General features: G+C 40.7%; 1 protein-coding gene across 2 annotated transcripts; it reads right to left on the bottom strand.

The window, feature by feature from the left end:
* Positions 1–27,667, bottom strand: greb1 (growth regulating estrogen receptor binding 1). Of its 2 annotated transcripts, none has more exons than XM_067592766.1 (34): positions 26,746–27,667; positions 20,653–20,813; positions 20,362–20,469; positions 19,651–19,827; positions 19,285–19,467; positions 17,327–17,440; positions 17,095–17,229; positions 14,954–15,115; positions 14,487–14,609; positions 13,154–13,339; positions 12,606–12,742; positions 12,132–12,408; positions 11,887–12,015; positions 11,536–11,745; positions 10,746–10,943; positions 10,382–10,565; positions 10,043–10,226; positions 9,803–9,939; positions 9,292–9,643; positions 8,993–9,108; positions 8,599–8,804; positions 7,809–8,427; positions 7,054–7,210; positions 6,852–6,954; positions 6,448–6,603; positions 6,135–6,271; positions 5,870–6,031; positions 4,590–4,794; positions 4,322–4,484; positions 4,059–4,177; positions 3,219–3,451; positions 2,394–2,594; positions 1,974–2,112; positions 1–1,475 (listed from the first exon to the last, which is right to left on the bottom strand). In XM_067592766.1, the coding sequence occupies exons 2-34, from the start codon at positions 20,804–20,806 to the stop codon at positions 1,312–1,314; spliced, it is 6,030 nt and encodes a 2,009-aa protein (XP_067448867.1). In that variant the 5' UTR covers positions 20,807–20,813; positions 26,746–27,667; the 3' UTR covers positions 1–1,311. The 2 variants fall into 2 exon arrangements, with proteins under 2 accessions (XP_067448867.1, XP_067448857.1); XM_067592756.1 differs by having other exon boundaries at positions 17,095–17,232; positions 26,746–27,032.

Raw genomic sequence — 27,667 nt, 5'->3', positions numbered from 1 at the left:
TTGAGAATGTCTGTACATTTATACAATTAAAAGTATAGAAAACTGTACATTGTGAAAAGCTGCCAATACACAGTGGATTTGTGTTTCTGCAACAGCTACAAATAACATCATCATACAGTATATTGAGCATAAAACATTAATAACATCTTTACCAACAAAATCTTCTACATCACAACAGAGAAACAGCTTTAGGATTCTTTATCTTGTACATGCAGTAGATAAGTACTTTTTACATAATACAAATGTGACAAAATATATTCAAAATATTTTATATGTAAAAACATACATGCAAAACAAACCTTGTCCAACAAAATTGCCCTATATAAATGTCTGTTGCCAAAAATCGGCTACCTTTGCACACAAATGATTGTGTCTACCCTTAACAAAGCTCCTCATATTGTTTGAATCCGCAAGTAAGTTTGCAGAACACTGAAATATTGCAGCAAGAAATTACACACAGCTAAACCTGCAAACACAGATCAAGAAATACAAAAGCAGAACCTGCAATTAGTGACTTTCACAAAGCATAAAATGTTTTTTTGATTCCATTTTCATTTTGCTTATGTCTATCTCCCTCAAATATCCAGTAAATCGAGATACTGCATCGAGCCCTTTTTTGATCAAATGAATCCTTTAAACTTTTTGACACCACACTACTTTACAACCAGATAACGGGTGTTTTTAATTTTACACAGTTTCAACACATTAGCTAGTGGAACAAAAAATACTCTGATAAAGTTAGCACTTCAGTGTTGAATGGAGTGGTACACAAATCACAGTAAATGAAGACAATACCATGTCTTTACCAGCTTTTCACTTGAGGTTTCCTGAAAAGCCTTTTGAAAATGCTTTAACCTTTCGTGGACAATCATTTGCTAACACACAGGAGAATCATGGCTAAATAAAGGCCACATAAAAATATATATTTAGCTAAATAATTCTCTGCTGTTTCCTTATCCATAACACATTAGCATTTTCATAGATCACGACCTTTCCGAGATGAATGTATCTGTCTTGATTTTGGCAGCCTAAACCTGGACCTCAACTCCAAATCCTATTTGTGTGCGTGTGTGTGTGTTTGTGTGTGTGTGCAGTGATAGGAACTGGTCTAGGTTTCATATTCTCTTCACAATGTTTCCTTTGGGTCTCACAGGTGTGGGTAATATACCTACAGTATAATAGCCTGCTATCTTGTATATCTTGCATTGTCAATTCAAAACCCATTCTCGTGTGTACTGTCATATATAGCACAAGACATACTCTTGTACATTTCATACTTCATGGCAGTATCACTGTATACACATGTTCCAGTCATATATGTTTTCCAGTCAGGAAGAAGAGTGGTCTGTCTTCCTTGGCGTTGGCAGTCTGGAATTCGTCACTGAGTCTGAACCTCCACTCCTCCTCCAGCTCCAGCCTGCCCACCGTCTGCCTCAAGGAGCTACGATCTGCACTGATCACACACAGAGTCGCACCTACAGGGAGGCGGACAGGAGGTAGGGGGATAGAGACTTTAACTATGACATAGGAAATAAAAATGACTCCAAAATGCAATAATCGCGTTAAACACAAGATCAGGGTTCACTGTTGATATTTTGTTTCTCAAAATTAAGACAAAACATTGCATGTACTTCTCCTCATACTCCATGTCACAGAAATTATTGATCTTGATTTTTCATCTAACTATTTCTGTTTCACTCATTGCATTCATCTATAAAGGTGAGACACACTGAAAGCCTTTATTCCTGTATTGTGCCATGACGCCATTTCCTCCCTGTAGAGCAATAAAACTAAGTTTGTTGGTATTTTTTTTCCATTACTAAAATGCAACATGTAGCACTTTTAGGCATTCAATATGAGACCTATGATTAGCCTGCTCTGCACAGTACTGTTACATCCCCTCCTATGTGTCACCCATGTGTCATCTATAACATACATATTTTTTATTGTCTGTATTTGGTCTGCCTTTGTACCTTTGAGGAAGGTGAACTTCTTCAGGAACCCAGGAGTCACAAAGGAGTCAGCGAAACAGAGGAGAAGGCCGCTGAACAGCAGCCCGGTGGTGCTGATGTTGACAGAGTGAGGTCTTGAACTCACAAAACACACCGTCACCTGCAGAGTAGAGGCAGGAGGAGTGTGACATGCTGTATATACTGTATGTTAGCATTTAAGGGTGAGAGCATCACAGTACAATGCACCTGAACATACAGCAAAAATACAGTAGTTTGCCTGCATAAGAAGCTAGATGTCAACTCAAAACAAACTGTCCTAGACGTGTATTGTGTAAGGTGTGTGTATTTGTGGATGTGAGCCTACACAGATGTTTGGAGGTGAATAATCTACAAACAAAGAAGCTGTGATCCACATGTTTGTGTGTGTGTGCATGTGTGTACCTCAGGTCCCAGGTTGAGGTAACAGTCTACAGACAGTACAGGGTGTGTGTAGTTCTTGGTGCTGAGTGGAAACAGCTTCTGGCTGGTGTGTTGGAGGTACTTTTCCAGGAGAAGCTGAGCTGGCGTAGCCAAGAAAAGGTGCTTGCTGTCTGGGGCACAGATGTACTGCGAGGGCCCCACTGAGGTGGGAACATCTGTCATCTAGAGAAATTTAATGTTTTGTTTAATATTGGGGATGCACACAGTAAATCATTGGATGATACTGTCATTCACATCCATGATGAAAGATGAAATGGTAGAAAAATAAGATGCCCACTTTCTAGCCCCAGTAAAGAATGGAGAAATTTGTATTTAAATTACCTGCAATAACAATAAAATTTTGTAAATCCCAATAAAATGTCTTTTATGTCTTTCTGCTCATTGTGGTAGATATTTTGGTTAGATACATTTTCCATGTGGCTGAAAAGCGTAAAAATTGTAACCCTTTTTGAAGTCTGGAGCCAGAACAAGTATTACCTCTTGTTTTACTCACACTTTCATTGGTGCCAAAATGAAATTTCTTGAACAACAATTTATTATTTGTTATAATTATCATGGATCAACCATAAGAATCATGTAAAATCTACATCTATTCTACATTATGATGTGAAATTCAGACTAGCATTTAGACCTGTGTAGCTCCTAAAGTGGTGTTATATGATGTTTAACTTTTTGCATTATAAGTAATGATAATTATGAATTCCTCAAATCTGTTTCTTTATTCTGTTCTGTAACAAGCACTGTAAGTAATATGTGGTTCTATTTTCATGTTTCTTAGGCATCTACCTTGGTCTTGATGATAAATGTTCTGTATCCTCCTATGGCGATCTGCTTCTTCATGACACTAAAGCTGTTAAACCGGCAGACGAGCAGTCCGGCACTGTGTAGCCTCAGGGTGAAGTCAACGTCATGACAGGTGAAGCGGTTCTGGTCATACTGGACATTCTGACTTCGGTCGACATTGAGGAGGAGGAAGTCATGAAGATGACCTCTGGAGAAAGGTCCCCTTTGTTTATTACCTGGACGCAAGAAAACAAATTTCACTTTATTTCAAAATAAAATTACATGTTTTAAAGCAATTTCCTCCTAATTCATAAAGTAGCAAACTGCTGAAAATCTACATCAAAATTATTCAAAAATCTCTTAAAAGATTACACTTTCTTCTTTCATGTCATACTGTCAGCCTAAGCTTTGCAGGTAGCTCATTCCAAAGTTGAGAGATGCTAATAGAAAAAACTCCGCTATCCCTTATCTTGAGGCTCTACATTACTGGTTATGTAAGGCTGCACACTGCTGATGGGGGCTAAAAGATCTGAGATATAGCGTGGAGCCTGAACTTGTAGAAATTGAAAAAATATCTGTACAATCTAAAACGTAAACATGGAACTGCTGAAAAGATGAAGACATAACAAGCTGTATTTATAGCTGAGGTCTAAGGCATCTACAACATCTAGAGTATGAGAATCCTTCAAAGCAACTTAATGAATATGTATTATAACTGTTTATTATTTTGAAGTGTCCCATACAGTCAAATTCTGTTATTTTGTATGGTATTTACAGAGACTGAAATGCCTTGGAAATGGTTCTTCTTAGTTTTCCAAAGTTTTTGACATGATGATCCCTGACCTGTGAGTCCACGACTGCTCCACTTCCTGATCCCACACAGTCCGTAGTGAGCCAGGTCCGGACAGGCCTCCATGTGCTGTAAAACCTGCTTCAGTGACACAGCGTGCTCCACTGGACCACTAATAGCAGCGAAAAGCAAAGAGTAGCAATGTTAAAACCAACTCATGAAGTGACATATCACATATTCTTACTTCTGATACAAGCAACAGCTATTTTGTCCCTCACTATGATTCATATACTGTACATAATTGGTCTGTATGTACTTGCGTGCGTCGAGGTCCACTGCGTTCCACATCACACATGAGTCATCAGCCAGGATGATGAAGGGCCAGACATCACCTGCTGGGCCCCCTCCCTCCAACCGACGACTGCGTTCCAGCTCCAAGTTGTGATACGATAGCTCTTTAATTAGGAAGTGAGCAGCACCTGCAAGAGGACCAGAATCAGTTATTAAGGTGGTGGACATGAAAAAACTTTGGATATTGCAATTTGATAACATGTGATGCAGCAATAGTAGAAGCATTAAAAAACCTATTCCAGCTCCGTTGAAGACTGTAGGCAGCACCAGCATGATGTGGTTGGGCCAGTACTTCTTGTAAACGGCCATTTCATACTCTTTGACCACCAGGATATGTAGATGTGAGGCTCCATCCATTGCATGGTACAGGTTAAACAGACCATGCTCATGACGGCCTGTGGTCGGGGTGAAGATTGGACTCTTGATGCAGTCTGGGCTCTGTGAAAGTGGAAAATAAATATCTTTATAATTCATAGTATAACTGCTAAGAACATTTAAAGAATTCAACACAATCTTGAAAAAGTAAAAGGAGAGTGTAAAGTAATGACCTCGCCCATTGTCAGCAGTGGCAAAACACCTCCAACTTTTAGATTACCACAGTTGAACAATAATGTAGTTTTAATTTCTCATGAATGACTACTTTCTAATAAGATAATCTTTGTGATAGCTCACAGGTTGGTTTCTAAAATGGTGCATGGGGCCCCCTGGGGGTCTACAATGATACAAGATACAGATATTTGAATGCTGGATGAATGATTATCAGATATTTTCAGTTATTTAGTGCTTCCATAAATTTCCAACAATATCCTCTCAAACAGAAACCCTCTACAAATGTATATACAACAGCATATCCATTATTTAAATGAAAATAAATAAGAACCACTAGGCCACAGTAATCCATTTTCCTGTAATGACAATTTGAGGCATAGTGTAGCATGTGGCACCACCTAGTGGTTCAAGAAGAGTATTTCATTGTGGTCATGGGGTCTGAAAATCACTGCTTTAATGCAATGGTCATGTGTTGAGATAAACAGTATGTGTCTGCACCTAGGAGATATGATTACTTCTCTAAACAGGAAAAGGTAAGTGTTTAAATTGACACTGCGTTCTATATTAAAATTAGATGTGTGAATAAAACAAAGAAGGTGCTTTGGTTATCTTGGATGAGAGATTTCACGACTATGTGTCAATTTTAAGAAGGCTAACAGGGTGACACACATCACTTTCTACTTAGTTCCATTTTTATTCTTATTCATACATCTTTTTTTTATCATTTCTGCACCTTTTATCTTTGTTGTGAGACAAACAGTAACAGGACAATTTTGGTGCACTTAGAGTCAGGGCATCATGACTCTCACAAACTATGATAGCCTCACTATCTGTTGTGATGTTGGTGTAGGAAAATGTTAAATTATTTTCCTGCTGGATTATTCTTCAATCTGTACATCTGCATCAGAAAATGCCTTAAACAAGGAAATGCTAGTAGTTGAGGTTTCATTGACAAAGGACTTACCCAATCAGAAGTGAGGGGCAGCCGCATGCTCTCCAGTTGGCCTCCAGGTTGACTGAAGCTGAAGTAGTGCTCTTTAGACTTTGGGATGATGAAGTAGAGCTGGATCTCTTCTCCAAGCAGCAGATGAGTGAATGTGAAGGCATGCAGTGTTGACTCATACATCTAAATTGTGATTAAAGGAGACATACAGGACCGCCTGTGACTTTTATATTTCAAAAGCAGCTTGAGAGTCATTTATCATATTGTGTGTTTGCGTGTTGCTGACCTGGTATCTAGGATTGAAGCCCAAGTACTGGTGACACTGTTCACAGTGATGATAGGTGTTGTATGCCGCATATTTAGACAGCTTGATCCTAGATGTCCGCCTACGTAGGTACACATCTTCCTGCCGTACAGGGTTTCCTGGTGAAGACAACACAGGCAAAGACAGGTTAGGACAACAGCACAATATACAGATTACTTCAATGGAAAGGTCTGATATTTGGTTGAAATTAGAGAGAGTATAGTATCTATGATTGTGGATTGTGTTGGTATATTGGCTTGTGTGACAGTGTCTGTATCTGACTGACTGTGCCTACCATCAGCACCAGGTTTATATCCAGGACAATAGACTGCACTGATGTCATCATATTTGGGGTCATGGATGGTATAGTCAAAGGGCATCGTCCTCATAATGTCTGGATTGGGCCAGGAGGCATTGGGTGGGTTGTACTGCACCCCCTCTGCCTGGGTACCTAAATATACAACACATGTACAAACAGATGTATTACACATGACGTCACAGCACTGTGAAGATTGAAGATTCAAATCTGGTTTGGACACAGCCTTAACGGAATACTGCATACGAACAAATGATCTTGACAGCAGAAAACATCAAAAAACAGAAAAGGGCTTTGAGAACAGTAGAATAGATTTTGAAAACCATGTCTCTACAATTTACATGGTGTACATGAGAAGCGGTGGCTACTGCTGCTATACTGACTGAAGTTTATGTCCTCTTCATCGTAGATATCCACCTCCATCAGCCTGATCAGCATCCGAGACAGAATACCCAGGAAGTGCAGGTACGCTCCTGTCTTACCCACCTGACCAAGAACATTAGAAAAAAGGGAAAAGAAGGTAAATGTATAGCATCAGCAAGTCAATGAGTTTTAGTAAAAGAAAGAAGGAAAGCCCAAAAATACCTGTGGGGGTCCACTGAGGAGCAGCCTGCGAGGGTGAAAGTTGTCACTTCGTCCTTCGGTGCGATTGCTGCTGTCCATGTGGAAAGAGCGGGGGACCGTCCACTGGCGATAATACAGTGACTGTTCTGTACATGTCATCATCTTACTCAGCAAGGGCCTATGCACAAGGGACATGGTTCATGGTTATATTCATGGTTCATATTTCTCCTAATGAGACTTTTATCATCAGCTTTTTTAAGGACACACTGAGTGAAAAGTTAAATGTTCAGTCTGATTTAACGGTATAATGGAATGTTTTACTAAAACAGACAGGATGAATCCCTTAGAATTAATCCACTATGTCACCTCAGACTTTCTGGTCAGAGTTTGAAGGTTATCATACTATACTTATTGAACTCTAACACCCTATTTTTATTCTGTTCTTAACATTACTAATCAATGAGCCAGTGTTATTTTTCTGCTTTTGTAAATAACGATTCCACAAGGACTTAAACAGTGAGATATACCCTAAATTAAAACAAAATGTTTATTGGACCTATGCAACCAATTTGGATGTAAAGTTTTCAAGTATTCATCACACTGTTGAATTGCTCAGCTAAACGTACATAATGTAACCGTAAAATGCAACCGTTCATTACTACTAGCCATTAAAGTTTTGTTAGCATCTTCTGGGTAGAACAGTGGCTTTTAACTTTTTAAACAGCTTTTTTATTTGTGATATGAGATATACTGGAGTGTAAAAATATGTGTTCTACCTGAAGCTGCTTGCCCATGCGACAGACATGTGCGGCAGGAATGAGGTACATCGTGGAAGCCCGCTGCTGTCACTGGCTGTGATAATGTCATAGAGAGCACGAGGGAGGAGCACAGAAGGCGGGCGACTCACTCCCCGTGCCCAGGAGCAGCTCAGATGAGGAGAGGAGGCTCGGGGGGACAAGGAGCCAGAGGAGGTGGATTTGGAGTGTAGATGACGAGACTGGGCAGGGGGCAGCGGTTGATTTTGAGGGTGAGGTATTTGCATCTGTGAGAGGGACTGGTGTTGGGGGAGTGTTTGCGAGTGAGGTTGGGGATTTGTTTGAGACAACAGCTGATTTTGACCCTGACTTTGGGACTGCGGCTGGGAAATTGGCTGGGCTTGGGAATAACTTTGCACTTGAGGTTGGGTTTGGTGGTGAAGTGGGGGCTGAGGATATGAAAATGACTGAGATAAAGGCTGGGGCTGAAGCTGAGTCTGGGTCTGTGAGGGAGACTGGATGGTGTCCATTGTGTTTTTCTGGACATTTGGAGAGGTGTTGCTTTGGGCAGGGAAGGGATCTAATGCTCCATTGTCTGGGCATGACTGGAGCGGCTGGCTGGATGAAAGAGGGGAGTCCCCTGGAAACAAAAGAAGGAGACAGAAATAAGAAAAAGAGTGACATTAATACATTCACTCCTCTTTGTTTAATAAATTATCAACCAAATCAGTTGGGATTTCCCTTCAAACTGAAAGCAATTATTACTCCTTACTTTAAAACATTGACTAGTCACTGTCCATTGTTATCTCACCATTCTCCTGCCCCTCCTCCTCCTCATTGTCAGTGCTGCTGAGTTTTTCTGCATCACTCTCCAGCAGGTCACTTCCTGACCCGTGGTTGTGTGGAGGTCGTGACTCTGCCCTCACCAGGTAAGCAGCTAGTCCTAGCTCTTGTTCAAGTGTGGTACGATGAAGGTAGGAGCAGCTTATCACTCGAAGGTCACAGTACTTCAGTGACCTGTGGAGAGAAATCATTCAGAGGTTAAACTTAAGATGACTTTAATTACATCTTAGGTAGCTTTTCTTGAAAGTTAAAAAAGTTTAAAAGTTGTTTTTTTTAACAGATTTCTGATGAGGGCTCCACAATTCCTGTTTTTGCTAGAAAGTGATTCTTTTGAAAGTAATTTTTGTTCTTAGTTTGCCTACCTGGGCAATGATTCTCCCAGCGGCTCAGCTCCTGACAAGATCAGGATGCAGGGAAGGGCCTCAAGCTCCAGGTAGGTATGAGGAACCCAGTCAGCATCTTGGATTTTTAGCCATGTCTGCATGACACACACAAGCACAGAAAGCCTACATTTTATACAAAGGCTCTAAAACTAAACATGAAGGTAAAATGGAAAGGAGAGTAAATTGATTTTCAATGAGCTTATTTGTCTTTTTACTTGTGTATCTATCTATAAACAAATTTATCAAGTATTTGTTGATAAGTTTAACTACTCCCCCACCTTGATCTGATCAGTAAAGCTCTGTCCAATATTCAGAGCTTGGCTGGGATTCCCCAGTATGATTTCAAAATTCTCCTCCAGACCCAACTGCCTCCTCACTCTGGACAGCCGTCGGTGTGCCCAGGCTGCCAGAGCCAAAGAGGGGATCCGTAGCAGGACCATGTGACCGTGGTGGGCAGGGCATTGCTGGGCAGCAGTGAGCAGTGATTGCACGATCTCCAGGGTCTCCACAGAGGTGTGTTTGTGGAGATTGTGGGAGCCACTGATTCTACCAGATGCAGCCATCAGAGCTACACAGTAGTGTTGGATCAGAACTGTAGTCCGGATCACAGCACTGTGCAGCTTAGGGAACCTGGGAGAGACGGAAAGAGAGATCGTAAGGGTCTCTTGCTCCATTTTTTGTGTATACCTGCAAGTAATTTAAACTTAATTATTAAGTGTAATGTGTTTGTGTAGACTCGGTGTGTGCGTGTGTGTGTGTGTGTGTGTGTGTGTGTGTGTGTGTGTATACCTCTCTTCCAAGGCAGATACCATGCTTTCAAAAGAGGAATCATAACGCATAAGAGGCAGACTGCTTCCTGAACGGGTCGACTCTAAAAGCTCTGACACACCAAAGTACCGCGTTCTCTCATGATACAGGTCCACATCCTACACACACACAAACACACAATGTTATAGATCCACGCACATTCAAATAATTCAAGCGCCAACTCTCAGAATGTGTATCTCACACAGACTTCATTTATCTTACATTACTGAATGCAGAGGGCCAGTGGATCTCGTTGTAGGGGCTGATGCGGGTGTACTGCGTCTGCAGAGCGAACGGGAAGGATGTGACGTGGAGAATCAGGATGTTGGGAGCATCTCTGACCTGTCTGGAGTTTAATAGCTGGTCCACCAGACCCAAACCACTGTCTGAGCTACTGTAGGATGCACTGAGTGACAGAAAGAAACAGAGACAGGCAGATTGCTTTATAATGCTGTTGTATCACGTTGTTGTACTAATGAAAATCGACAATAAAAAGTCAAAACATTACGTTATTCTGCATCACTTCTACTCTGTTTCTCTTTTTCCCTCTCAAACACACACCTGCTAATGTCCCAGTGAGCATGGTCATGGACCAGGATGTAAAGAGTGTAGGAGTTGCTGTGTGCTTCCTGAATGAGGCTGTCAATTCGCGCCTGAGCGCTCTGATCCATCTTGACCACATAACGCACAGCGTCCCGCTGAAACACACACTCCTGGTCTAAACCCCCAAGCTCCTGAAGGACACCTGAAATACACAGACAAAGAGAGAGAGGGTGGCACAGATCAACATCCAAACAAATCATGTTTATGGGCAAACACACATTCAGAATCTACTGCTTTTATGATTTTTTTCTTGTCTTTCAAAAAGAGAGACAGTAGGAATTCAGAAAAAAGGCTGCTGGCAAAAAAGAGTCATGTAACTAACCAGAGCTCCAGAGGTGGAGAACGGTCTGTTGAAATGTGACCTCAGAGGGCGGGACCAGGATGAGGAAGCTGACCCTGTCAAAGGAACCAAGATCCAGGTTCTGTGTGCTGGAGTCTGCTATGGCACAAACATGGGACAGCAGCTTTCGGGCTACTGCCAGCTGGATTGGCCGAACCTCACGCCACTCAACAGAGTATTCTACACACACACAGACACAAATATACATCAGTGGATTCAATTTAAGAAATGAATTAACATTATTGTCTGATCTCAGCTGTGCACATTTGCTGACAAAAGAAGGCGCAATCACGTAGGCAGGAAATACATGCAGATGTAATCTAAGGCTGGATTTACATGTTTACAATAAGAGGAAATGAACATATATAATAATTTTCCTCAGGAAGAGTCACAGCTGTAAGAGCATATAAACACAGTACAGATCAAATCAAATTGGTGGTTTGAAAACTGAAAATTTGAAACCCAAGAACATATTAGGTTGAAATATGTAGCTCAAACGTATAAAAAGTATGGATTATAGCTGTACTGGATGATACCTAAAATAACATAGGAATAACACCAAAATGACAATGACAGAGGTAATGTGAGCAACTCTGTTGCTTGAGGATACAGAGAATCTGTGACATCTACCAGGAGAAAGCAACTGAAATTAGTTTGATATTAATCTTGTCCAGACAGTTAATATTCAAGGTGTATTTTCACACTGTTGTGAGCCACATAAATACATTCTATACACTGCAAACACTTCAACCTGTGTGAGTCTGTGTCTCACCTGAACAGGAGTCTTTTGGACTTGGTGCTTCTTTAGCACTGGGTGAGTCTTTTGAACACTGTGTGTGTGAATCCTTTGGACTGTGTGTGTCTTTGGGACTGTGTGTGTTTTTGAGACTCCTCTCTTCAGCTGATTCTTGACTGCTGGATAAAGGAGATGGCTCGTTGCTGTCAAGGGTGGCACTATCCAGGAGGGAATCCATATCCCCATCTGAGAAACAGGAGGTCACACATCGTGTTGAAGTATACCATCATACAGACATTAATATGCCTGTACTGCACACATAAATATGTACGTACAGATCCACACAATTTCAGACCCACAAATCAAAAGGCAGACAGTCAGACACACCTTGTCCGAGGGAATTGCAGTAATGGATGAGCTCCTGGGCAACACCAGTGGAGAGCTGGTGGTTGATTTCTCTCAGACCCTCACTGGAAGAGTACATACTCTCTGCCAAGGCACGACACTGGTGTTTACCTGCAGCACACATACACACAAATACACTGAATTAAAATATGCTTTATCGTTTTAGCTAAATACTGAACATCTTTAATTACACTACCACATTAAAACTATGAAAACACAGCCCCCACCTGTGACTACCACACAGGACTGTGTTTCCTGTCCTGGTGCGGTTACAATGACAACTACGTAGTTGGTGTTTTCAAGCCGCCCTTCCATTAATCTGCTGAATGTTTGGTGAAGGCCTTGAGCCAAAGATGTGACCTGCTCCCCTAAAACCACCACTCCCTCTGCACAGGACGATGCAGCCAGCTGGGCAAGCCAAGGGAGCTGGCTGGGGGTCAGGGGTTGCTGGCTCTGGGGAGGTAAGGAGAGATGCTGGGGCAGCCCAGGCAGGGTGGAGGGCGTCTGGAGACCGGGACAAAGAGGATAGGCAATTTGTTAATTGTTGTTAATCTGTCTTGTCATCAGTATTTGTCCCTGTAATATGTTGCATGAAGAGGACAGATATGACTGTGTACACATGAATGGATCTTTGTGCTATTAAGCTTGGTGTGAAGGGAGACAAATGCTTTTTGTGGTTATTTTTTGATTTTTGGACTCACCTCTATGCCGTAGTGCCTCCCTTGGGAGGCTGGTGTTTGAGGCTGTTGGTACTGTCTGATCTCACTGAGATGAGACTCCCTCCATGACCTCATGAATATCTGCTCCAAGTCCTCAATCAGGGGCACTTGGTCAGGGCCTATAAATGTAGGTGAGAAAGAAAGAAAACAGAGGTGTGGTGAAAAAGAGTTAATATTTATTCATTCAAAACACTTAACAGTAGTTTTATGGAAAATGTTTTTAACATGAGGACTAAAAAAGCTAGAGTTAGCATATTTGAATTTTTCACACTACATATACTGGCAGGTCAATAAGTGATAATGAGTGATAATGGTCAAATATGAAGCCACAGTCCTGACAAAATGATAAGTTTAGATCAAAAACACCCCATTTATCCATTAAGTAGCTCATTCACTGATTAATTAATGGCTAGCCTGTCTGCCTCCTAGTGGCTATTATAAGGTACAGCAAGGATCAGGACTTAACCCTTGCAGTCCTACTGAACTGTGTATAATTACAGCCTGATACTTAACCAAGATTTTAAACTGACCAAGCTGAACAAGGTAGTAGACAGTGAGTAGAATCTGCATCTCAGTCGACAGTGGCTGAATGGGTGATGGTCCGTAGTGCTGGTAGACTCTGGGGAGTGTCTGGGAGCTCAGGTAACAACTCTGGAGCAGAGAACTGACGAGCACTTCACTGACATTGCCAGTCAGCTGAGGAAGAGGGCCATGACCTGTGTCAGTGAGAGGCAGCAAGATAAAGAAGATGAACACATAGAGATGGTTGACAATAACTTGGGATCGGCTGTAGCTCAGGCGGTAGATTTGGCTATTAACCATAAGGTTGTTCATTGAGCCGATCCCAACCTGATGTCAAAGCGTCCTTGAGCAAGACACTGAACCTTCAGTAACTCAATGTATTTGTATGTAGGTAAGAAAATGAAACGTAGGAAAAGCATGAGTGGGTGGCAGATGGTTGGATGGAAAAATGGTAAGACTTTATAAAGTTAGTAAAATGTAGTAAAAGATGATTACATTGGAAAGACAGTGCGATCAGGCTGTGGTGTAAATAAAAAATTAACAAAAACACAATGCAGACATCTTTGTCTGAGTCATTAAGGCTGTCAATTGCTGTCTTTATGATAGGAAAAGGGTGAATATATTTAATCATGAGCTATGTTAGATTTCACAAGTGTATTGTGTTTGTTTCAGTTACTACAGCAGAGTCTTGCTGCAAATGAACCCACATAGAAACCAACTGTTGTGCAGGATCAGGTGGTGGGAAAATGCAGTGCTATCTATTCCCAAGGGAGAGAGGGATAAAAGAAGGGATAGGAAAATGTGATGGGAGGCACAAAAGCTGCCAGAAAGGAGGAAAAGACAGGAAAAGACAAGATTGGTGAAGTGAAGGGCAAATAAGTGATGAATAAGAATTGATAACAGAGAGAGAAGAAAAGGATGAAAGTGCATACGCTAAATACAAGAAGTGGTTGAGGGTATAGAAGATGGAGAGGGAAAGGTGGATGAGTTGACAGTTTATACAAAGAGGTGAAAAGGTTGTAGGGGAGGGGATGAGGGGAGGGTAGAGAGGCTGAGAAACAGCCTCAGGAGTTGGCTGACCTCTAACCTGTGAGGAGAGCCGAGCTAAAATGACCATCTGTTGGAAAGTTACTGAAAATCTCCCCTGTTCACCTGTCCAATCCTGACAGCGGGGTAGAAAATGATCGCCATAACCAGCTAGTCAGTAATAACCACCACTGATTAGTCAGCTCCCTCACAGGTGTAGTCTACAACTGCATGTGCTGTAGGGTGGTGGTGCAGTCATTGTGTGTGTCTGTGCATTGTAGCATCATATATCATTAATAAAATTGGTTGTCTGACCTTTGAAGATGACCGGTTGCAGTCCGCAGGTGTGTAACAGCTGATCGGGCACTGTTACAGACAGCCCTGGAGGAGAAAGTGGGGTTAAGGACCCCTGTGAGGAACTCAGTGGGACTGCAGTCTCTGGATGGGTGAGAAAGCACAAATATATATTTATATATTTAAATTTACACATACACACATGCAAACATATCAAGCAGCACATAACTCTTATTGCCACATCAGCATTACCCACACTGGTAACATTTTCTTTTAAATCCCCCTATATAGCATTTATAAGCAGTATTAAGAGTTAATAACTGGTTTATAACATATTGTAATGTTGTTGTTAGTATATGTAAGTGTTTGATGTATTTGTTAACAATTACAATGTTTGTATACTGCTTATAAATGCGTTGTGTGTTATCAATAAATTAAAATACACGTCTCATATGTTTCTCCCTTTATCATTTCTGTCCCATTTTTACCTGATCTGGCTCCATTTGTGGCAGCAGAGGACACAGATAATGTAGATAAGGCTGATGAAGATGGTAGTGTTTTCACGGTGCTCTCTGGCTGACTGTTGGCAGAGGACTCTGGTGACCAGCCCTTGTGCCTCTTTTTGGGGGGTCCAGCATTTGTATGAGGCCCTGGAGCATAGAAAACAAGATCACATTGTTTATTTACTTAAAATTTTGTCACTTATACTACTGATGTTCACAATGTGGAGAAATTGGATAATTTTCCATTTTGTACATTATAAGCATTTTTTTTTAAGTTTGTTATATTCTTCTTTTTTCCCAGTTAAGGGATCTTATTGCTGCTCCTGCTTTAATATTTGTAATTGCAATTTCATTTGTTGAGTTGATGTTTCCAGTTTGCTTTAGGAACAGTTTTATGGCTCAAAGAAGAGTCATTTTTTTAATTCCAGCAACCCACAAATCAGCAGAACATAGACTACATACTGTTTTAGGATCAACCTCTGTTGATACAGTAATGAGAAACAGTTGTATTGTAGTCATACATTAACCCTGTCTCTTCCTCTTCCTCTCAACTGTCTGTTGAAATGCAGTAATGAGGACTGGAGACACATAAAAGGTCCACTAGTTAAAAGAGCCATGAAAAAAAACAACATCGACAGGAAGGAAGCTTTTCATTCAGCGGGAAAGCAGGAAAAAAGATGAGGGAGAATTTTACAACCCTGGTTTATAGAGGTGACAGACTGAGAGAGTGGGAGGGAGAAAGACAGACAGAAGAGAAAAAGGGAGGGAGAAGTTTAGTGCCCCAAGTGTTGGCAAATGAAAGAAGGGGAAACAAAGGACTACCCCCAACATACAATGCAGCTGGCTGGCTCCTGTATGGCAAGGGTGTTATAACACACACACACAAAAACTGTTTGGGCTGCTGCTGGTAGGACCTCTCCCTTTCAGAGGTGTGAAGAAACCCAGGGGAGGGGCTTAATGACTACAGACACAAAATGACCACGTTTACATGCACACAAGAAGCCAGATAATAAAGCGAAATCAGGTTAAAGCAGAAATGTAATAACTTACATGCACTTAGTTGGTGATTTCTTTCTTGAATCCAACCATATTTTTGAAGAGTACTGGTATATTTCATGACTGTTATAAGTTAATATTGGGGAAACTGTTTTGTGGTATTTAAAACTGTCTCATTCCTAATATTTCATGGTTTATAAAACTGCGCTTATCTCCTTGTGTGTAAGAACTGAAAATGAAAAATGTATGACAGCGCTGTCTTGAGAAGGCGGAACAAAATGCATATTTAATATCTCTCCCTAACAGGGATAACCGTGTATGTGATTTAACCTTCCTGTTAATGTGACTGCATTCATTTCAGACTAAAGCCATGCAGGTGGTGTCACAGGAATGTCACTAGGCCCAAGCTTGTCATATTGCCAGCGTAATTTGTATGGGAAACATAGGATCCATTTCAAAACATTCAATATGTTAAATTGTAAGGACATTCGTGGAGTGAAGTGCATGTGCATTTATTTACATGATACTTCAGCAATCAAGTTGCTCCAAAATGCCTGGAATAACCTGACTGCAGATGCATGTTAATGCAGTGAAAGATTCCTCCTCTCATCCTCTGCAGGCATGTGGAAGTGCAATAGATATTGCATCTGTTGGGTTCAAAGGTTTGTTTTTTTTTGAATTTTTAGGTGTCGTGTTGTAAGATGTTGAAAGACAGATGAAGGGTGGCAAAACAGTTTTTATTTTACTTTTCAAATATTTAACCTAAAACCCCACACAAACATAAAATTGGAGATTCTTAATACTCTGTGTGGATAACTCAAGTCTGATAAATATTTTATATTAATTTTTTTTTAAAAGTTCAGTAAACTCACACTTTAATAAAAAGATCTTTTTCTTTTATAAGGGTGTAAAAAATAATGCAAGTGCATTACAACTATAACACATGTACATTCACTCTAATGATGAGCCAACACCTTAATAAGGTTTTCTCACTCGCATTTTGTTTCCTGGAATTAAGCATAACTTCACTGCCACAACTAAAAAATCTTCAGTCTTTCAGGTTACCCACACATCCTTCCGAACATAAAGCGGTTTATACAGCCGAAGTCACCAGAGTGCACATACAGTACCTGTAGTTGAGGGTCTCCCAGGCCCTGATTGATTTAAAGGCGGCTGGGCGATGGAGGAAACAGCATGGTTGCCATTTGTCAGTGAGTGGGGGACATCAGCGATTTGCGGCAGACCAATTGGGTCTACATGTGATGCTGCTGCATACAGAGATAGACAAAAATGAATGAAAAATATTACTTATTGTAACTTTTTGTGATATATTGTGACACAAGTGTGTGTGGTGTGTGTTACCTGTGTAGCTTCCAGGTGTGTGTGATGGGTGAGTCAATGCCAGGTTTGGTGGCTGTTCATCTGATGTCACATGGCCTTCTGAGGGGTTGGACCCTATCTGTCTCATTCTGCCATCTGAAACACACGCAGAGACGCACTAAGCAATTCAATATCCAGAGAGACAGAAACCTGTCTTTGCAGTAGCTAGGTTATTTTATAAATGTATTCATTTGTTTGTGTGTGTGTGCACACACAGATACAGAGGCTGTTGTGGAGCTGCTTCTTGAAACAGGCTTCAGGGCTGTTAATACTACTACACAGCTCTTGAGTTGTATAACTACTAACCTGCAGCAGACGAGGAGAAACAGTGCCTGTCTGGAAAGGAGGGAATTTAAATTACACTGCATCTAATGCAACACTAAATAGATGGACACTTTCTCTGTTCAGCCCTCTATTACCCTTCTCAGACAAAAATAAGGGCCGAAAAAAAAAATGCTGCTTTCTGTTTGTGGGAATGAGTCAAGGCAGGTTATCCAATCTGCACAACATTACCTCAACTGTGTTTGCTTGGCTTGGGTATTGAAGGGTGAACGCACATTTCTATAACTATTACTAACCTTATGGTAGTCCACACCTTGTACACACAGAGTTAGCACAGTGTAAGCCATTGTTGCATGGCAACATACTTTTTTGCCAGGAAGAAATTGCTTAATTTGTGAGCATACTGTGTATTTCAGACTTCTCAATAGCAAAACTTTCGCATGCTTGGAAAAAGAGGGTCTAAAGAGATGTCCTACCAGATAGTATTCTTTACATTTAATACAACCAAGCTCTGACCTCTTACACAATAAACACTGAGACTTGACCCTTACCCTCCCAAACAACAGGAGTAAAACATTAAGAAGCAGAAACATTAAGAGGATACAACATCTACAAGGTTAGTATCCTTTCAAAGAGGCCTTTTCACCAGGTGGTGTCCTTTGACATCAGTATGATTTGACTGGTTACCTGCAGGCTGTAGCCTCTGTGTACACTCACTAGTCTCACCTTTGACCTGTCCTTAAGGCTTTACCACCTGTCCATCTAACAAACTCGTTACAAACCCTGTTAAACCTGTTACATTTTTAGATATAAAGGCCTTAATCCTAAAGCACGGACCACATTTGTGAATTCTTCTCAACCTAACCTTTTTGTTCATGTTTCGCTGTTCCACTTTGATTATACAGTAATGAACACATCTGCATTAATTTCTCAGAAACAATAATGTTTTATCTTTGTTATTATTTACTTATTAGCTATAATGCCACAAAAAGTATGATCAACACCTGATTCTTCCCACCGTCTCTCAGCAACAAGAGCATACTGTACATGTACAGTATGACGGCCTTGTAGTTAAATAACTCCTCCAAATTTTCCATTTGTAATATCTAATTTGAGTGAAGTGTAGTGTCCAAGAGTGATAACATACTCATCAGATCTGTATGGGTTACCTTTATTAAGTCAACTGCCAACAAGCTGCTGCAAAATGTCATTTTCTCTTGTCCACAAAAACCAGTAAAGACAATTTCAACACACTAGGCCTTATTTTATATTTCATGAACGTTACTCATGACACTCCACTCCACTGCTAAGCTGTCAGTTCATCAAGGTGGGGACAGCGCTGCTTTTTAAGCGCATTAGATGAGACAATGTGACGAGCTATGATTGTAAAAAAAATCTGTAATACACCCAGTTATATATATGATAATGGATTTTCCTAATTCCACCCTGTCTCCATATGAATCCCAGATACATGGTGCATCTCCAGCCACAACATATAAAAAGGCACACTCAATTTTCTGTTTCTGTTAATATAGGCTCACCACAGTTTTATTCAAGTAAAAATCCAAAACAAAATCAGTGTTTGAGCCACATCTAGAATCAAAAAAATCACTTCAGTTGCTAAGTACAACACATGTATCCATCTCTGCCGCTCTTACCATGTCCCCTCCAGCAGATGGGAGCTCCTTTGACCAGCACGCCCTGGTTGTTTCGGTACAGATGGTATTTTAAGTGCTTCTGTTTCTTGGGCTGGGTGCTGAGCTTCAGGTTAATGTGGTTTGAGAACTCTGTAAAATAGCGGAACCCTTTCTCTCCACAGCCCATACAGTTCCCTGAGAAGCCTGGAGGGCGCAGACATACAAAAAAAAATGAATCATCAGAATTGAACATGATTTATGTAAACCTACAGTAACTGGGAAATGAAACAAGGCTGTTTTTTCAGTCCTGAGAGCTGACATTTTATAGAGCTTTTTACTTTTCAGGAAACAGCAATAATATTTTTCTGTGTAAGTCTCCTGCCTCACCCAGCAGAGCGTTGCGACCCCGTTCATCCGGCAGGAAGCGGCGGTCCACAGCGCACACCAGCAGGGTGTCAGAGAGGGAGGGGGACTTCACCCCGACCAACATGAACCCAGGGGGAACATCCAGGGAATCTGATGCCAGCGACGACAGACGCAGGTCTCTGCCTGCCTGACAGAAGCCTGTGGGGAGAATAAGATAGGGATAAAAAAGTTATTTTCCCAAAATGATCTGGTAGTAATGTCCTATATGGTGCTTTTCTTTGACTTTTATAGTAGATCTTAGTTAACCATAAAGAAGAAGAGCAATAATATATACAAAGAGCTGACCTGCATACTTTTCTGCTGCTTGTTCACCCTTTGTTGTCATTAAGATTTCTTGTACAGGTGAATTCAGTTTTATGTTCCCAACTACACCCTCACCTTAAAGTGCCTGGCACTGCCTTATGGCTGCTTCTAAAGAAGAAATCTTTACATTTTTCACACTTCTCCGGTCCGGCAGTATGCAAAACCAACCGCAGTTCTCTGTCATTTGGATGATGCACATGCATAAAGGGGGTGAATACTGATTACATTCATAATGTGCCATTTATCACTGGGAAACTGCACTTCCAGGTTAGCATGTATGCTTGAAAACATGCATCCCTTGGTACCAATTATGACTGAAATGAGGTGTAAAATCTCAGCAAATCTGGCCCTGTACATATGTGTACAAACCGTCTGTGGTACAGCATCCCTCAGGTGGGGTTTTCATCTGATAGGGTATTGGAGGGCTGTTAGACTCTGAACCGTCTTCATCATCCTCATCATCATTCTCTGTTCGGCCTGTTGGGGACATATCCACAAAAATATTGTATGGAAAAAATTGTAAAAAAAAAAAAAAAAAACATGAATGGAAAGCAATCTGAGAAACAGAGTTCAGGATTCCAATTGGAGATACAGTATTTTCAGGAAAATAAGTAACCCTTTTGCTGCAACCATTATCTATGGTGCTTCTATGCAACCCACCATCATGTGGCAATGACTGCTCGCTCTCCAGATATAGCTGAGAGAAAACAGGCCGCGGCACTATGGTGTTGGACCTCAGTGATGCCTCGATGGAGTTATGAAGGACCTCCTCAAAGCGTGTTGTCCGCAGCTGGCCTGCATAGGAGTTCCCCATTGCTGTTCTGAAAAACACAGTAACTTTGTGTTGGATACTCAACAAATATTTGTGTGACAGCAATTTGTTCTTCTTTGAATTAACTATATACCAAATACCCACTGTGTTTTTAGTGTCCAGTTTAGCTTTTACTGCACTAAAAGTCAGATTTACCAGTCTTTCCATTTTACAACATTTAGTTTTATTGATCTATTATTAAGTGTTATTTTAGTTTTGAAGCGACAAGAAAAACTGAATCTATCCCAGCAATATCTGACCAATAATTTAATACGAAGCAAAGCGGGTAATGAAACAGTAAAACAAACAGACCATGTATTTAATGAAAAACACTCTGCTGTTTATACTTGTTAAAGCCCTTTGAGAATGAAAATAAATGTACTGGTTCATATTGTCGGGCCAAAAACACACACATACAGGCACATGGACACATGCACTCTCATGCACAGATGAACAGTAAAATCCAGAGACACACTTATCCTCTACTCACACTGAAAAACACACACACAGGCACACACACATAAACAGTGGTTACTATTGGGTGGCATTTGTCCAGACAGCATGCCATAAAATCAGCTGCACTGACAGTGTCAGGGCACCCTGACCTAGACTCTACTCCCTCTGTTTTTCTACTTTCTCTCTCACTTTCTCTCTATCCAGTTCGCTCTAGTTTCTCATCTGCTCTTGAACAGAGGAGGAAGTCTCCTCGAAACCAACTCTGTGAGAGCACCTTTTCAAACCTGGACTGAATACTGTTTTTGTAGCTGTTAAACTTAACTTATTACCAGCAATGCAAATGCACTGATTTATTTTAAACTGTTAACTGAAGGGCATAAAAAGTGTGTCTAAGTCGATGTTATTGTTTAATATCTTGTTATAAGTCAGTGTTTTAAATTAAATGTAAAGATCCCCTCCCTAGAACAATGTGTCTCTGACATGGTTTTTCCACAAAAAAGTACAATTGCCAATTTAAAATCCTTCATTTTAGAGTGGTAATTATCCCTCATTAAAAAATCCAGAATCTATGAATATACAAAGTTTAACTGCTGGACACAAGATGTCTCCTACTTCACTGTAAAGTCCATTCTAAGTGTATGTGCACTGGAGGCTTCAACCATTTATAAGTTGAATACGGGACTGCATTTTCTTATTCTTATCTACTTCTTATTGTTTGTACATGATTTTTTTTCTTGTGCAAGATACAATGTTATTACTGAATATGTAATAAACACTGAAATGACTAAGGGGTATAGGCGTTAGAGGATTTCTGTTAGACCCAAAAGATGTTTTGTACAACAAACAAACTGGGTTAGTGAGGAGGGAAATAAGAAGGTTGGACTGTAAGCACAACTTAATCCCCCTTCTCTAAACCTTTGACTGCCCATATGCTGGCTAAGACACACACACACACACACAAGAAGCTACACATGACTGACTGACAAACCTGGTAGCATGACACTCATTGACCAGTCAGCAACCTGCAGGTCAGCTAAATGAAAAGACTGGCCTGTCAGATTACAGTCTTAAAGCTGTTTGTGTCATGAGGAGACATGTTAGAAGGACTACAGCTTCCCATCAGAGTGAGGACTGTCTGTTTAAAAACAATGAATCCCGCAACCAACAACATTTCAGGCTAAATCAAAGACAATATTACTCAAAGAACAATTTTGTCTTTTTAAATCAAAAACAAAGATATCTGTCTCCACTGTGATGTATTATATCATTGCATCTCTTGTCAGCAACATTTGCCACTTAATTTAAAAGTTAAATGAAAACTTTGAGGCCAATAAAATATGAAGCTAGTCTGCTTTTTCAACAACATAAAATAATCTTCTTTTTAGGCCTTCTACATGGCTCCACATTTGTTTAACTTGTGCTGTACCTAGATGATGTTCCACATGTAGCGGTGAGTATAAATGCAGTATGTACAGTAGGTAGGTCTAGGTTGAAGCTGGAGATAGGTAAAGTTTATCTGACAAACATATAATACAACATTAAAACTAATGCTCTTAATGAAAGACAAATCACGTGACATGTTGAAAACACACAAATACAAAGACTCCCTCACTCTTTCTCTCTCTCTCTCACACCCACACACACACACACACACACACACAGACACAGACACACACACACACCTTACGGGCCACCTTCTGCTTCCACACTTTCATATGTAAAAAAAACAATGCAGTCTTTTAATGCCTTACACCACTTTGTAGAGAGACAGAGGGGTGGAAGACAAAAAGCCCTGTCATAACACAGCCAGCACTAAGAGGAAGTAATCACACCTTGTACCAAAGAGAAGACCGAGCTTTACAACCAGAAAAAAGAGGAGATAGGGAGGGAAAAAGGGAGGGAGAAGATTAAAGCAGGGAGACGTATTCAACCTTTTATTGAATCCTGACCAAAATCCTAAACATCTGACCAATTGTGAATCAAACCAGTAAGTTTTTACTGCATGATAACAAGATGAAGGCATCAAATTTGAAATATTAAACTTCTTGAACTCTTTTGAGCTCTCGGTCACAGTCTTGTAGCTACTTGGTAGATAAAAAGTTTTTGTGCTAAATGTCAATTTGGTTCAAAATCGTGTACCATCAAACACTGTGTGTGTGGGTATTGATACAGGATACAGAAGATACATAGAAAATGCATTCATTGTGTGTACTATACTGGTTACCACTGTGCTTTAAGGGCAGTAACAAAACACACAAAAGCATCTTAGTGCTGTGATTTGTATTGTTGAATCAAAATGTCTATCTCCATCTTTACTCTCTAGCTGTACGTGTGTAATCTGAGTTTATTATTTAAGGAATATCTACCACTAGAATGGCATGCATCCCTAACAAAACCCAAGAGATTTGTAGCACATAAAAAAAGGACATGCACTGTAGCAGAGAGGACAGAAAGAAGCAGAAAAACTTTTAAGGAAGCTTTGTTGATCTTTTCTCCTCCCATCCCCCCCCTCTCCCCCCTCCTCTCTCCCTGACATGGAAGTGGGAGATCCTTTCATCCCCCCCCCGTCCTCTTCTTCTTCTCTTTCTGTCTCTCTTTCACCCTGGGGAGAGAGACACTATTGTGGTGTTTTATGACCCCTTGGACCCCCTTCCCACCACCACACTCAAAAACACACAACCTCACACACACAAACCTGCATTTAGGATCCCTTTATACTCTGAGCCCTGTACGATCCATAGACTATACTACTACATCATAGTTTTTCTACTAAGCATTATAACACTTTTTAACATGCTGTTATTACTTATTAAATGTACTTCATTTGGTGTATTTACCCTAAAAAACAAATCAAGATAGACATCCATGATTATTAATGGGAATCAGTGAATTATGAATATGTGCCAGCCTCTTCTGGAATGCTACAAAAACTTTTTAAGCCAATTTATAAAAAAGAAAGTTCTGGTTACTGCCCATACACACCATATAACAGGCTGATACATGATGTCCTTGCTAATATATGCAAACCCACATATACACTCTCTGCTTTAAGGGCATGGATGTATTAGTTTGAGGGATGTCTCATGACCGCAAGGTCAAAGGTGAGTCCAGATAACAATGTTTAAGCAAGACTTTGATGTGGCCTATACTTCTAATACACACGCACACAAACATACATGGGTGCACACACACACACACACACATACACACCCCCACACACGCTCTCCCATGGGCTCGAGCTCAGTGGACACAAAGGGCTTGTCTTGGGGGGTGAAAGGTCATCCTGGGAGAGGTCAGATAAGAACCCCAGGCTCTTTCTCTGTTAGCCAGGCCCACATACCAGCCGTACACACACAAACACATGCAGCATCCCAGCTATTCTTTCTCTCTTTTCAGACTGACAAGCAGGGGTGCAGTCTCCAACCTCCACCCTTGCACGTCGAAAAGCAGATCATATGAGACACTCACACACAAAAGCAGCCACGCACAGTTAAGTGAATGTGTGAATACAAATGTGTGTACAAACAGAAGCTATTTTGGAGTGGTTATGTGTATGGTTTGTGTGTGTGTGTGTGTGTGTGTGTGTGTGTGTGTGTGTGTGTGTAAGAGAGAGAGAGAGAGATAAGGCCTGAGGAAAGTCGAATGTCGAGCAGTGTCATCTGGTCAGTATAGCACCTCTTTCAGCCCTGAATAGTAGAATTAAAAGAGAAAAACTTCCAGCTTTGCAGATGCTCTGTGAGCACTGACCCACAGCCAAACACATATGCAAAGGGAGTTGTACACACACACACACACACACACAGGACCCTCAGATCACTCATCACTGACCTGTGTGACCCACAGCAAATGCTCTCATTCACAGTTTGCTCAACAGACACTGGATCGATGGCCAGCCTGCCAACTGGCCAACTGCTCAGTCAACCCCTCAGTGAGACATTCAACTATACATCTTCACACTCATCCTCACACATTTAACTGGCTACTTACTCAAAATAACAGAATTTCCTGCAAACACCATATATCTCCAAATAAATTACAATGATTTTTCATTTCATACCTGCCTGAAATTACCATCTTTACACTATTACATTGTTCACTATTATACTGTATAACATGGAAACCATCTCAGCTGTGAGCTGCAGCAGGACAGCACACACAAACTATTGATATATACTGTAGATATACTGACTCTCTGCTGCAAGACACTGACACTATGTGTCTACATATAGCATATTATCTGTTAGCGGTAGTGCAGTGAAACAGCTGCAAGAAACCACAAAGCTTCAACTCCTTGAATATTGTATGTCTGCTCAGCCTGTTGCTTTGTTATGCTCCATGTCCTTGAGCTGTTTTCTTTTTTGCTCTCTCTATCTTGCATAACTCCTGGGAACTTGTGTTGTCTACAGACATGCAAATCAGGCTGAAGCTGTAGCTAAGTATGGTTTTAAACATTTTAGCTGCTTTAGGTACTACACACATTCAAAGACCCCTTTCATCATGAGTTACAACAAGTGATGTTTATGTGATTAATGTTATAGCAGCAGCAGAAGTCAACACATGGATACAACTGTATGAATATACTGTACACACAAATAAACAAACTGCACTGTCTTTTCCTCTGTGTGTTTTTTCCAGTTTTCAATACAAAACACTCATTCGTTTAATAGCCATCAACACTAGATCCAATATAATATGTTCGTGAAGCAATATTAAATGGCCTGTTAGAGAAATATAGACTACCAATACATTTATCCTATCATAACAGATCCAGTATACCAAATTATTGTACCAAACTCAAAAGTGTTTTTGTTAGACGGACGTATGAATGCATCATTGAGCAATCATCGGTTGTGTCTTATCCTGTGGTGACAAGTTATTCCTAACTAACTGCAAAAGTTTACAAAAATCATAGTGTGTAAAACAAACTCAAAGAATTGTATAACTCTGCAAAACGATTTTGGTTGCAGCCAAAACTGCATGATTTCAATAGCCTACATGTTTGGAGTCCATTAAACTAACTTGTGAGCTGCATCTGGCAAATGAGTTCAGGCCTTGTGTAAAATATATATATTACAAGTAACCAGACCAGGACGAATTATCTTTTGTTACTGGACAAGTCACAAATCGGTGTTGCCTTGATTACAACATACATGATTACAAAAGTGTACGTTAGTTTTCAGACTATATGAAGAAAAGGAAAAAAAGAGAGACGTTGTGTGGATAACGTAGAAGAGGTTTACAGAAAATAAACATGAACAAACAAAGTGTGAAGATTCAATACATATGCCCAGGTTACAGCCAAATTTCAAAGCTACAGTTGAGCAGTTTAAAAGCCTTCTGAAGGATTGTTAACAGCATCAGCAGCAACAAGGCAGACAGTGAAGGTCTGCTTTTCATTATCATGAAGCCAGGGATGTAAGTAAGGTAATGTGCTCCACCTGCAGAAAAAAATGCTGTGGAAACAAACTTTTGAAACTCAAACTAACCTCTACAATCCAGCGGGAGAAGCTCAGTAACTATTCTTCATGAAGAGGCTGCACGGTGATCCTGCGCGCTGTCACCATCTCTCCTGCGCGTGTCATCACCTCTGATCTGATCTCGTCCTCCACGAGGAGAAGAGGAGGGGAGGAGAAGAGGACCCTCCCCCAGTCCTCCACGGTAATAACGGTACAGTCCGAGCGGCGGCCGACTCCCCTTACCACTTAACCCGGTTCGTGTCCAGACGGTAACCCTAGATTTGACCCATTCATACAAAACTCTCGCGAGATTTGTAATGAAGTAGTAACTTTATCCCTATGCTTTATCCCCATACCACGTTTCAAGTGATCATTTCGACACAAACCATCATATGTCTCTTAATCTAACCAGACCTTAACCACAGCGTTGTCACGTCATAAAACAACGAGACGAGTATAATAGAGTTTCGCAAAGCTAGGGTTACCATCTAGAGACGACCTTTAACTCGTTACTCTTCTCCAAGGTAATGTCACATTGTAAGTAATGCCCCATCTTTGTTGTATTTTAATGATGAAAATAGGCTTCAAAACAACACTTGGAACAAAGAAGCCTGTAAAAAGCAGGCTACAGGACCCGCCAGGTATCATACAAAACAGAAAAATAAATAGCCAACAAACGAAATAGCCAAATCTAGTCTTAGTTCATTCTCTCCCCCATGTCTCGAAATACATATTCTGCAATAAGCTGATTAATGGGATCAAATAGACTAAACTAAATGATGTGCTCTAAAACATGTCCTGTTCCTATGACTTGATAATTTAGTCACATAGAGCAAGTGGAGATTTATTTTCCTCTATCCTTTAGCAAAGTTAAAGTTTGTCTCTTTTAATATAAAATGTATTAGACATCCATGTGTTACAAGTGAATCAGACCTGACAGGACGACAAATAA

This window comes from Thunnus thynnus, chromosome 1, assembly GCF_963924715.1.
Source record: "Thunnus thynnus chromosome 1, fThuThy2.1, whole genome shotgun sequence".
NCBI classification, from domain to species: domain Eukaryota; kingdom Metazoa; phylum Chordata; class Actinopteri; order Scombriformes; family Scombridae; genus Thunnus; species Thunnus thynnus.
This window is presented reverse-complemented; position numbering and strand designations above follow the sequence as displayed.

Coding starts and splice junctions, on each gene's coding strand:
- greb1 (XM_067592756.1), bottom strand. CDS start 20,806: ATGGGGAACTCCTATGCAGGCCAGCTGCGGACAACACGCTTTGAGGAG. Junction 10,944..11,535: donor TCCAAAAGACTCCTGTTCAG/GTGAGACACAGA, acceptor GTGTGTGTGTAG/AATACTCTGTTGAGTGGCGT. Junction 2,595..3,218: donor CATTTATCATCAAGACCAAG/GTAGATGCCTAA, acceptor AAATTTCTCTAG/ATGACAGATGTTCCCACCTC.